General features: G+C 43.4%; 1 protein-coding gene across 2 annotated transcripts in view; it reads right to left on the reverse strand.

The window, feature by feature from the left end:
• LOC116059138 (nardilysin-like) overlaps positions 1–13354 on the reverse strand; it is a 62472-nt gene that overhangs the window by 36805 nt on the left and 12313 nt on the right. For both annotated transcript variants that reach the window (XR_004898708.1, XM_031312097.2), the window contains exons 3-7: positions 11975–12248; positions 9999–10080; positions 8098–8251; positions 5145–5218; positions 1734–1829 (exon numbers count right to left, since the gene is read on the reverse strand). Coding sequence is in view for 1 of the 2 variants with exons in the window: in XM_031312097.2 (XP_031167957.1) it covers positions 1734–1829; positions 5145–5218; positions 8098–8251; positions 9999–10080; positions 11975–12248 (680 nt within the window). In the remaining variant the exon portion in view is untranslated. The remainder of the gene's footprint in view (positions 1–1733; positions 1830–5144; positions 5219–8097; positions 8252–9998; positions 10081–11974; positions 12249–13354) is intronic.

Genomic DNA, 13354 nt, shown 5'->3' on the forward strand with positions numbered 1-13354 from the left:
GCTGCGGCTCCTTTAAGAGAGCTCAGTGTGTGTGTAAAGTGGGCAGAAGAGAGATAGAGAAAAGAGGAAGCAGACGTGTAGATGCGACCGGAGCAGAGTTGGTGGAATAAGTTTAAGTTTTGTACACAGTGTGTGCGGTGTCCGAGATTATCTCCAGACTGAAAACCAAGTTCATTCATCTGCTCACCAGAAACGGGATTTTAACCCCGACGTTATATAACGTCGGCCCTGGAGGTAACGAGCCTCCCCTGGTTTTCTGACCACGGTCGGAATCGAAGCGATCAGGAAAGGTTAACACACTGAACATTTTAAATTAAACAGATTATTAACGTGCGCTTGTTCCCCCGTGTGCGCTGATGCGCTCATCTGTTGACATTTCCGAATGCCTTCCATTTGCCTGTCGGGCTCGGGCCGGGTTCGGACGGAAAAATTCGGCCCCGATCCAGGCTCTATAACAGACTCAAACTAGCACTGGTCACTGCTGTTGTCTGAAAAACTACACAGACGGGACTAAATGTTGCGTTTACTGGTAAACTGGTAAACCTTGTGATGACTTATGACTGACTGCTATCTGTTGTGGAGTTTTCCTCACGTTACTCTGTCCTCTGGGGCTGTCTACATCTAAACTAAGCTGCGCGGTGCAGGGACTCTGATTGGCTCATGGAGGCACGTGATCAGAGAGCGGTTTACGGAGCGTTCTATGAACTGTGATCGATTTTGTGATCGTGGGAAGCCAAAATCGTGATCGTGATTAAAATTCGATCAATTGTGCAGCCATAGTTATGGTCCCGATGGTTTTGTCACTTTTTTTTCGACATTATTTAGTCACATTTTCCCGACGTTTCTGAAGCTTTTTTCCAAATTTTGTATGTCACTTTTTCCGATGTTTTTGTCTGTACTTTTCTGCGCTTTTTCATGGGACATTTTTTTGTCGTTTGTTGTTTTTTTTGTTGACATTTTTGTCACTTTTTTTTTTCAACGTTCTTTTAAAAAAGAAATTTCAAATGCTATAAAATTGAATAACCCACCCAAATTCAATGAAAGTAGCTGATCGTTTATTTTACTTGTGAAGAGCGTTGTATGGAACCATCCACGTTATTTTATTTTTTTGACAATTTGGTTGAATTTACCTGATGAAGGTCTGAGACCGAAACGTTGTATTTTCTAAATAAATAATTGCTTGCGTAATGGTCAGTGTGCAGAATTCTTTCTAAGCTCCTGATCTGCTACCTTTGGTCACATCCTACGCACCTGCCTGACAAAAGAGTGTGCAAAAAGCTTTCCTACGTTAAAAAAAAAACAAATTTCCGCTATAGAATCTTTTTCAAAAATGGGTCAAAATTGTCCTCGACTAAAGAACTTCTTAGTCGACTAACACTTATATGATTTTGTCGATTAATCGATTAGTTGATGTAATCGACAGAGCTGTGCTCTTTGAGAGGTGGTTAAGACTAGAAAAGCACAATATAAATGTAGTTAATTAACCATCTGTAAAACTGACTTTCTCCACAATTAATCCTGCAAAAGCACCACTTTAAATCTTGTGTTTACCAGAAATGTGCTCATAAGTTTCTTGGAAATGAGTAATTAAGCATAAATAAGCATAAAAAATGACTCATCAACTAAAGAAATCTTAGTCGACTAAGACCAAAACGACCGAAGAGGTGGCAGCCCTACAAATTCGACCCGAAGACAACAGGAGGGTAAAGAGAGAGTGTGTGTGTTGTTCTTACCCCAGCAGAATTTGCCCATAGGGTGTCCGGGTTTAGCCAAACTCCCAAACAGCATCTCTTTACGATGAGAGTCAGACGGCCTCGCTAACTGGTACTCTGAACAGGAAATGAGAAGGAGAGCCATGGAAGAAGACAATTAATAAAAAGTGTGTGACTTGCAGGTAGAGCTGTGCAATATATCGATATTATATCGATATCTCGTGATATGAGACTAGATGTCGTCTTAGATTTTGGATATCGTAATATGGCATAAATGTTGTCTTTTCCTGGTTTTAAAGGCTGCGTTGCAGTAAAGTGATGTCATTTTCTGAACTTACCAGACTGTTGTAGCTGTTGTATTATTTCCCTTTACCCACGTAGTCATTATATCAGTGATTTTCAACCACTGTGCCACTGAGAGTGTGATCACTAGTGTGCCGTGAGAGATCGTCCTGTGTGCCGTGGAAAATTATCCGATTTTACTTAATTGGTCCAACATTTTTTATTTTTTTTTAATTGAGTTACTGCAAATAATTTGCCATTGTTGCGCATCTGTGCCTGCAATGTGATGACTGGCAGATAAATTAAATACTATTCTGTGTCAGTAGGTGGTAGTATAGCGCGAGATCATCGACGTAAGCCTGCAACAGCGATGGATACATTTTTTAAAAAGGAAAAATGCAGATTCTGATCTTATTAGGCTACAATGTGTCATTTTGTAACATTTTTGGTTGTTTTTTTTTAATGTAAAAAGTGTGCCGTCGCTCAAAAAAGGTTGAAAAACACTGCATTATATCAACATAACTGATGATTATTTATAGGGCTGAACGATTTTTGAAAATAATCTAATTGCGATTTTTTTCTCCCAAATATTACGATTGCGATTCGATATTCCACGCTGCTGTGAAAGCTCCCCAAACGTCATTTATCAGTCTGGTTGTTACCCCTCTCAGTGGCAGCTCCTCCACTCATATCTTTATAAAGGAGCTAGCTAACTGCTAACCGGAGCTAACCGCTAATCAGAGCTAATCGTTGCCAACCGAGCCTTCAGGTCTGCGTGCCTGTATCCATTAACATTAACAGAGTTGTTTGAATGACAGAAATCTGCTTCAGGTACGGCGTAGCGTTAGCGTGCTAAGTTGATGCTTTCTCTGCGGAGTGCAGACTGATTTGCTCTCGCGAGTCACGTGACCAAATCGCAGCCTTTGCGATTAGGAAATCGCGTTTTAACATATCGCGATATTATCGCAAATGCAATTAATCGTTCAGCCCTAATTATTTATCAAAAATCTTATTGTGTAAATATTTTGTGAAAGCACCAATAGTCAACCCTACAACATCGCTGCGGTATCGATATCGAGGTATTTGGTAAAAAATATCTTGATATTTGATTTTCTCCATATCGCCCAGCCCTACTTGCAGGGATGTAACAATACACTCAACTCACGATGCGATTCAGGATTTTAGGTTGACGTTGATACGTTTTTCTCAGGATTCTTTTAGCAGAATGAGCTGCAGACAAATGACTAAAAGACATCCCTTCATTTACATGTATAAACGGTGCAAAACAGACGTGTCCTCTGATCAAAAAGTGACACGGAAACTGTATTATCTTAAATGACAAAAATGTGATTCCTAAAACAAATCCCACATCAAAATAACTCAATAAATATACACAAATATCTGCAAATAAATAAACAAAGACGACGACGTGACATCTGAAGTCAAACAAGTGAAATCTGAAGTAGATTACGCTTACGTAGGACGTTTAAAAACTGCATCGCGATTCATTTTGTATCTCAACCTGTTGTAATCTTTCACATTTCAGTGGTTTTTCTAGGTTTGTGGAAGACTAAAGCCTGGTTCACACGGGACGAATTTAAAATTGTCGGCCGATTTTCCAATCCTGAGAGACTCCACACACGGCGATAAAAAAATCACGGGTCTAACAGTTTTGGTCGTACAGCGTGTGGTGCGCAGCACACGGCAAAATCAACGATCACACACGAACCGATTTGGCTCCCGAGCATTCCCAGGTCAGACGGGAAATCTCGCAAAATCCCTCGAGATCAAACGTGACTTCAGAGTAAACAATCATGGCGGACGAAGAGGATGCAGTGGCGATAGTTTGTAGTTTGTTTTTAACCGGAAAAAAACGTTATCAAAAGAAAAGGCGATGGTCAAAGAAGTGGAGACAACGCGATCATGGACTATACTTGCTCTACTTATCTCCGACGTCCACCGGACTTTCTGGTGCGCCGTGCCGCCGGCTGTTTTGATGTTGTTTCCCGGTGCTTTCCTCGCCGCCTCGTCACCTCGCTTTCTGATTGGCTACACGCCACAGTCCACACAAATCGGGCCAAAACAATCCAACATGTTGGATATCCCCGATTTGAGATGGGAGCGGTCCCGACGTCCTTCCGAGCAGACGAGAGCAGTCTTAACACACCACACACGGCAGGAACATCTGATCAGATTATTTTACCATAATCGGAGCATCCTTAAGATTGTCAGAAGGGGGGAATCGGGGCTAAAATCGGCCTAATTATCCTGCCGTGTGAACCAGACTTTAGGTGCACATATTTGGGGGGGGGGGGGGGGGTTTAGGTGTCCTCCCTCAAGACCCTGCATTTAAATCATCCTTTAACCGATGCACGGTTACATCCCTAGTGACTTTTTTTTTTAGTTCAGACCAGAACATGAGGAAGCATCGGGCAGATTAACAGAAGCACTGGTGCAGTTTTTAAGATGCTGATGCTGTGTGTGTGTGTGTGTGTGTGTGTGTGTGTGTGTGTGTGTGTGTGTGTGAGAGACTGTATGTGTGTGTGTGTGTGTGAGACTGTGTGTGTGAGACTGTGTGTGTGTGAGACTGTGTGTGTGTGAGACTGTGTGTGTGTGTGAGACTGTGTATGTGTGTGTGTGTGAGACTGTGTGTGTGTGTGTGTGTGTGTGAGACTGTGTGTGTGTGTGTGTGTGTGTGTGTGTGTGTGTGTGTGTGTGTGTGTGTGTGTGTGTGTGTGTGTGTGTGTGTGTGTGTGTGTGTGTGTGTGTGTGTGTGTGTGTGTGTGTGTGTGTGTGTGTGTGTGTGTGTGTGTGTGTGCAGGTGGGAGACAAAAGTGTCTGGTTTGAATGTCTGGGTTATGTGATAGTTAGTCTCACATTGCCAGACTCTGGCTACACCACAGATGCATTCTGGGATAGTAGAGAAAAAAACCCTCTCGGTTTCACATTGAGACCACATTTTAGTATATTAAAAATCTCAATTTTTAGTCATATAACATTCAAATTAGTTTTGTGTGTGTATGTGTCTGTTTGTGAGACTGTGTGTGTGTGTGTGTGTGTGTGTGTGTGTGTGTGTGTGTGTGTGTGTGTGTGTGTGTGTGTGTGTGTGTGTGTGTGATGTTGAGAGTGTCTGAGCACACCAACACTCACCGCTGTCCACAGCCTCCACCTCTCTGTCGATGGCGTCTTCTATCATCAGAGGACAGATGAAGAACTGAGCCCACCTGGAACAAATGAAATAAAAACGGTTCAGCGCCACTGACAGATAGTCACGATGTCATGAAAATGACGAGAAACTACAGCTGCTCGATTATGGGAGAGAAAAATCATTAATCGGGGTTATTTTCGTCAATATTGAAACCTGGATTATTTAACACTATTACTCACTGACTTTTGGAGAGATGTTGCATTTACTGAAGTTAAACAACAGTGTTTGTTGATGTTGGTTTCAACAGTGAAAACACCTTGAAACTTATTTTTATAAAGAACACAAGACAAAATGTGAGTTTTACTTGCGAAACGTAATGTGCAAAATAATTGTTTTTGTAACCCTTAGGAGCCGAAATTGTAATCGCAGTTTAAGTTTGATTAATTGCACAGTCCTACGTCTAACAAAGTTCAGCTCAGTGCTTAGTGTGTACATGAGAGAGAGCGAGAGAGACGGTGTCAGCGCTCAGAGCAAAGAATAAATCAGCAGTCAACTTGTTAAGTGGTAGTAAATGTACAGCACAGGTTTCAGTTTGGGTGGAGAGCAACTGCACAGACGGACTTATCGTCAATGGCACCATTTATTTTCAAGTATTACGGCTGTATGTTAAAATTGTAACAAATACGTAAATAATGTAATGTAATGTAATGCAATCAATGTGCACAAACGTATTTTTAACTGTCCGTCCACACCGCGGCCGACTTGATCTTCTAAAGATACAGGAAGTCATTCATTTTCAATGGAAGCTGCTTCTCTCAGCTGCAAGGAGCGGAAAATCTGTCGGCGTCGTGTTTTGGGCGTTTTGAGCGACCAGAGCATCAATCAGAAAGTTGAAAGTAGGTCAACTTTATGGTAATGAGCTATGATGCCGTTCAGCGGCAACCAATCAGAATATAGACGTCCTTCACGCTGGCTGATTCCAGAGAAACATACGATGTAAACTTTGGTTCCTACCAAAACATTAGTTCAGAGAAAAAGGAGGAGAAGCTCATCATGGCCGTTGCTGGGTTCCCTATCATTTATGATATTTGCGTATAGGGACCAGTTAACGTTACCTGCCGGTCACATGGTCTCTAAACAGTCCGCTCACGGTGAAGTCCTGCACGGATCAACAGCTGGCGGCTGCTCCCTCTGCCTGCACGCTGCTGCGGTTCAGCGGCTAACGAGCGAGCTAACTGCTAACAGACACCAACAACCAATACACATTCTGTCATTATATATGTCATTTATAAAAGGTTTCTAGTGTCAGTGTAGTGGCTGCTTGATCTTTTTCCATGATGAACATAGAATGCTGCTACGTCAGAGCGGCCAAAGCCTCAAACAGCTTCCCCGGACTTTTTGACCAGCGTCCTTGACCGGGCGGCCAGAGCTTCTTTGCAGCTCAAGTCGTCGGCGGTGTGGATGTACAGTTAGTCGCAGCCACGGTCAATCATAGACAACGGTGTGTCAGTGGTAACAGATGCTCCCGGCAACGTCGTGGTAAGTTTGAGTGCATGGGCAGCGGCTCTATGACCGGGGTCTAACTCATGACGAGCAAGCACTTTCTGCTGGCATAATGTAGCTTCCTCGAGCAAAACGTGCAGAAACAAGCACCAGGCTCTCTCAGTTTCTGGCACCAACTGCCAAAAGGCTCGCCATCTCTACCTAATTCTTATATCCAAGCCCAGCGCCATTTATTTTTGAGTCCTTTATCTATGGGTAGGACATCATCCCCAGGCTTCATGAACTTGCGCTCCATGCTTTCACCGACAACGCTAACGTGACGTATGGATCTCAATCACACTGTGTTGCCAGGACCTGCCCTGCTCTGCTTCTGATAGGTTTGTAACGTTACTTAGAGCTGCGTTGATCTCATATGATTGCTAGGTGAACTCAATTTTTTTTTTTTTCACAGAGAGAGGATACGAGAGGACGGGGAAGCCCGTCTACAGACCGATCAGTTACAACTCTCGGGAGACGCAGCTCATGTTTGTGATGACAACAGGATGTAGTTTTGTCACGTATAGGTCTGCAGTTAGTGTGAAACCAAAACTTACCAGATCAAATGCAAAAAAATTAACCTTGGTCCAGACCTTGGTTTGGACTTTCAGGTGTGAAACCCCCCTAATGTAGCGTCATAACCATTCTGGCTTTTTGTTTCTTTAAAAAGGTCCCATGGCATGAAAATGTCACTTTATGAGGTTTTTTAACATTAATATGCGTTCCCCCAGCCTGCCTATGGTCCCCAAGTGGCTAGAAATGGTGATAGGTGTAAACCGAGCTCTGGGTATCCTGCTCTGCCTTTGAGAAAATGAAAGCTCAGATGGGCCGATCTGGAATCTTCCCTTTATGACGTCATAAGGGGAAAGGTTACCTCCCCTTTCTCTGCTTTGCCCGCCCAGAGAATTTGGCCCGCCAATGAGAGAGAGAGAGAGACATCATGGCTTTCAAACGAGCAAAGTGGTAGTTGGTCAAAACCACCCCCCCACTCTCCACCTTGCCCCCCCCCCTCCATCTTGCCCCCCCCTCTCTCCTCCTCAATAGCATTTAAAGCTACAGACACAGAAATGGTACATCCTAAGGAAAGCTCATTGTGGGACTGGCTCTAGTGGCTGTAATTCTGCACCAAGGCTGAATTTAGGGAAAGAGACTTCAGATACAGTATTAGGGGACCACTAAGGTCTATATAAAAGAGACTTCAGATACAGTATTAGGGACCACTAAGGTCTATATAAAGAGACTTCAGATACAGTATTAGAGGATCACTAAGGTCTATATAAAAGAGACTTCAGATACAGTATTAGGGGACCACTAAGGCCTATATAAAAGCATCCAAAGAGCACCATGTCATGGGACCTTTAACAGAATCCCTCCTAAAATTAGATCACAGAGTTTGCGCAGCGAAGCTCGGCTCACCTGTCGAGCGCCTCTCTGAAATACTTCCTCTGCACGTCGAACTGGAAGATGGTTCTCTCGCAGTCGGTGGAGGCGTTGTCGCTGCCGCCGTGCTTCTTCAGGAAGGCGTCAAAGCCGTTCTCCGCTGGGTATTTTTCACTTCCCATAAACACCACTAAACACCAGGGAGCAGGAAGAAAGCCAGAGAGGAGATTAATAGCCGGAAACACACAACATGATTTTCTCGGGTTAGACACTCTGCGAGCAAATAGAACAAAACTATAGAGCTCAACAGTGACTGCCCACTTTTTTTAAAAGACTCTGGCTCCTGAAGTGTTTTTTCTGCATTCTTTTGGGGCGAGAAGAGACAGCGGAGTAACCAAGGGGGTCAGCTTCTCGGACCGCGAACCTCCTATAGTGCCATTTTGATGCTACCAAGCCATCACCTACCGTTAGCATCCCATTGACTGCCATTCATTTTGACGTCACTTTGACAGAGAATAACTTTACATCTGAAGAGTTTAAAGACTCTATTTGTCCATTGTTTATTTCTAAAGAAACACGACAATGTATAAAAGGCTCCATTACCTTGTACCTCACGTTATGGCTCCGTAGCAGACGTTTTTATAAAAATAGGCTAACGATTGGGTCATAACCACGCGACTTTCTGTTGTACAGTGGAGGAATTACCGTATAGTACAGGAGAAGCTCTCAGGCAGTTTGGACTTCCATTAGCTGTTTAAGTTTAATTACTAATGTTAACTATCATTTTAGTGATCAATAATTAGCCTGTGTCTATGTTATCTCCTTACATATACCTACGCTCTCCGTCTCTGCTAGATTGGGAATGATTGAGATTTCTCTTGGCACAGCTACCAGAAGACTTCCAACTTTCAGACAGGTTGCTCACGTCACATCTACGTCTTCAAGCTCAGTTGGAGGCTGCTCAGTAACGCTCAGCCATCACCGGGAAAGATCTTCTAATATCCTTCACTGGTCTCCGTCCAGAGACACGGGATCTGCTGGTCCGTTATATATACTGTCTATGGGAGTAACAGCACTCCGCTGACTGTGGCTTCTTAAACCGGAAGAATCCTTGTATACAAGTTGCTATTATTATTCCAGCTTTAATAAGCCACCTTAAATGAGAGAAGTTGTCTTCTGTCCTAACTGACCAACTGGACCGCGTCAGTAGTGTAGCATTTCTCCATAAGATCTTTTTTTCTTAAAACAAGGTTGATTTCATACGGACTTCCAGCTTCTAGAGGAGCAGAAACCTTCGTTTCACAACCTCGTAGCTCGGGCTCAGTCTACCTCGGATGGTTTAGACCAGGCGTCACCAACCTTATAGAAACTGAGAGCTACTTCATGGGTACTGAGTCATACGAAGGGCTACCAGTTTGATGCACTCTTCTGAAATAACTAATTTGCTCAGTTTGCCTTTAGTTATATATGATTATTAATGATTAATGATACTCATCTATGTGAAGACACTGATCACGTTAATGATTTCTCAATATCAATAATTATCAACAATGACTTAACAAGGTGGGAAACAGATAATATTAATATTCAATTTTCATTTTTAGAACAGGCCTGAGGGCTACTCATGTGGTCCTTGGGGGCTACCTGGTGCCCGCGGGCCCCGTGTTGGTGACCCCTGGTTTAGACATTATACAGATACCTTTATTTATGCCCTAAGGGCAATTCAGTTACATTACGATGAAGAGAGACGAAATAAAAGAATAACATCGATGAAGTGCCGAGTGTATTGCACATAACAAATAGGCTAATAATCACAATCCCTATGGAGAAAATAAAAGGGCTTTTTACATCCAGAACCACACTGTTGAGCTCTATAAGCTAAGATGTGTAGATGTAAGTAGCTCTGAGTCAGGATGCAGCTTTAAAGGCGGACTCACTGTGCTCCAGGAAGTGTGCGAGGCCGGGCAGGTCGTCCGGGTCACTGAAGCTCCCAACACTGATGCACAGAGCAGCTGCCGCCTGGAAACACACACAAACACGCATATTTTCAACTTGAATCTACTCGTTCTGCAGCTGCAGACCATCAAGGGCTTTTGAGGACACAACAATAACCCCCTAACAGTTACACTCAGTGTCCAAAATGTGACTCACCGGCCAATTTGGCAGGTGGATTAAAAAAAATCTTCCGGCACAACTCAAAGATCTTCAGTTTACTGTCACAGAGGAGTGAAGAAACTAGAAAATATTCACATTTAACAAGCTGGAATCAGAGAATTTTTTCAAACGGATTCATCTTTGCAGCTCTAAAAACTGTCATTTAATTTGGCTATAATTTGTACTGTTAGGAGGATTGTTTTTTCGGGGGATATTTTGGCAGTTCGGTGGTTCTTTTGTTATTGTGTAAGGGCGTTTTCACACCTATAGTTTGTTAGCTTTGGTCCGAATCAGTTGATGAGTTTGTAAACTTGGAGCAAATCTTTCTTTTCCACACCTTGAAAAATCCAAGCATAACAAAACACGTCATTACAACTCACGCAAGAACGTTCACCCCTCTTATTGGTCGGACGTGCCTGGGGGGGGCGGGAGCAAGAAAGTAAATACAGGAAGAAGGTCTCGTGTTCTGGACTGGTGCATATTTCTTGCATCTCCATGCTCAAACCAGCTCATTTCATTTAAATAATCAGACATTGTTTCATCGTTACTACGTCTGCACTGCCCTAGTGAGTTAGCCTGACAAGCCAGTAGAGTACAGTCTGGCCACTAGACTCACTAGAGCAGGGCTCAATCCAAGGGGCGGGATAAACAGTTGTCTTTCAAATTCCCTCTGCACGCAATAGGATAGCTCTACAACCGACCAGAGCAACGCTAGTTAATAGTAGAGATGGCCTGATACCATTTTTTGCTTCCCGATACCGATTCTGATACCTGAACTTGCGTATCGGCCGATACCGTGATGTATAACAGCTGTATACTACTATCTCTGTATGGATGATATGATGTATAACAGCTGTATACTACTATCTCTGTATAGATGATATGATGTATAACAGCTGTATACTACTATCTCTGTATGGATGATATGATGTATAACAGCTGTATACTACTATCTCTGTATAGATGATATGATGTATAACAGCTGTATACTACTATCTCTGTATAGATGATATGATGTATAACAGCTGTATACTACTATCTCTGTATAGATGATATGATGTATAACAGCTGTATACTACTATCTCTGTATAGATGATATGATGTATAACAGCTGTATACTACTATCTCTGTATGGATGTGATATTATTTCTATCTTTGTTGTCGGTCTGGCTCAGGTTAAACTCTTTGTGAAACATGAACGCCCCAGAACTTTCTTTTATTCTCCAGTTTGACAGTCAGTTATAACAGAAAAAGAACATAAATAAACTACTTTAACGTAGATTTTCTTTAGGGCTTTATTACGTGGTATCTGGTCGTTGCATTAACTCCAGTACTTCCCGATACCGATACCAGCGTTTTAGGCAGTATTGAAGCAGATACCGATACTGGTATCGGTATCTTTTTGCCGTATCCGGTCGGCAAAACTCCGAACACATCTTCCTTTTTTAAGAATGACTTCAGTGCCGTTCTTTGGTCTTTTCTCAGAGAAAAGCTGAACTCCAAGTCTTCCAGAGTCGCAGCCAAAGCCAATTCCAAAGACCGCTGTTCACCAGCAGCAGCAGCAGCCATCTTCTTTGTTTTCAAGTAGCAGGGAATTCACGCAGAACCGTCGCAACTCTGCCATCGTTATGTTAAGCCCCGCCCACCGACTCTATACACAATGTGATTGGCTTGCAAATTACATTTGCTGCTGCTAGGGTGGTCTAGATTTCTAGGCTACTAGTGAGTATTGAGATTAGTGAATCTTTACGTCACCCACCTGCTTCTCAGAGTTCCCTCTCTTCGTCCTCCCAGCGCTATCCTCGTCCAGCTCATCGAAGTCGCTGTCCTGCTCTTCTTCTTCGTCTTCCTCCTCGTCCTCGTCCGACCCCTCGCCGGAGTCCCCTTCCTCCTCGCCTTTTGCCTCCCCCTCCTCATCCTCGCCCTCCTCTGTCTCTGCGTTGTCCTCTCCGTCTTCGCTGTCTCCCTGCCCGTCCGCCCCGCTGAAGTCGGAAATGAGGAGCGCTCGTAGGCCGTTGCTCAGCTCGATGTATCTGCAAAGAGCGGGACACGATCAACGTATTCAGACGCTGTAGCTTACGAAGACTTAACTCAGCAGCTGTGAAGACAAAAGGATGCTTTCACACCTGTAGTTCAGTTACATTGCTCCCCTTCCGCTCGCTGTGTGTTTTTGCCGTTCTCAAACTCTGTTCTCTTCAGGAAACAAAAACAAACTTTGAGCTAGCGAGCTACACGCTGAAAATGTCAAGTTTTTAAAGGAGATTTAGATCATGCAACGAGACAGGCCTGCTTGGTTCTTTAAGGGAATGATTGTAAAGATTTATAAATATGTTTAGGGCGTTTCCTCTCTAACTGGGAGGTTTGGGAGCAATTGGTGGGATTGCTGTGGACGAAGTACACACAGAGATACACTGGTAAGAGCCAATGAGGTTTAACCATGTATCAGCTAATTTAAATAGATCACGTTACTGTATTGCGTCAACAGTTAACTTCATGTAATATTGTATGTGGCGTTTTCTTTTGCAAATGTTCCACCAAAACAAGTTCCTTCCTGAGACTATTTAGCAGAGCCACCGTCGCTGCGGCCGGAGCTTAGCGCCGCCCGAGACGATGTGATTGGTTTAAAGAAATGCAAACAACCCAGAGAGTTTTTCTCTCCTATCCCAGAATGCATCTGTAGTGTAGCCAGACACACAGACACACAGACACACACACACAGACACACACACACAGACACACACACAGTCTCACACACGCACACAGACAGACACACACACACACACACACACACACACACACACAGTCTCACACACGCACACAGACAGACACACACACACACACACAGACACACAGTCTCACACACACACACACACACACGCACACAGACAGACACACACACACACACACACACACAGACAGATACACAGTCTCACACACGCACACAGACAGACACACACACACACACAGACACACACACACACACAGACAGACACAGACACACAGACACACACCCACATACAGACACACACACACACACACATATACAGACACACACACACAACTAATGAGAATGTTATATGATTAAAAATTGAGATTTTTATTATACTAAATTGCATCTATAATTTAGAAACATTCACAA

The sequence above is a fragment of the Sander lucioperca genome, chromosome 11, assembly GCF_008315115.2.
Source record: "Sander lucioperca isolate FBNREF2018 chromosome 11, SLUC_FBN_1.2, whole genome shotgun sequence".
Classification (NCBI taxonomy): Eukaryota; Metazoa; Chordata; class Actinopteri; order Perciformes; family Percidae; genus Sander; species Sander lucioperca.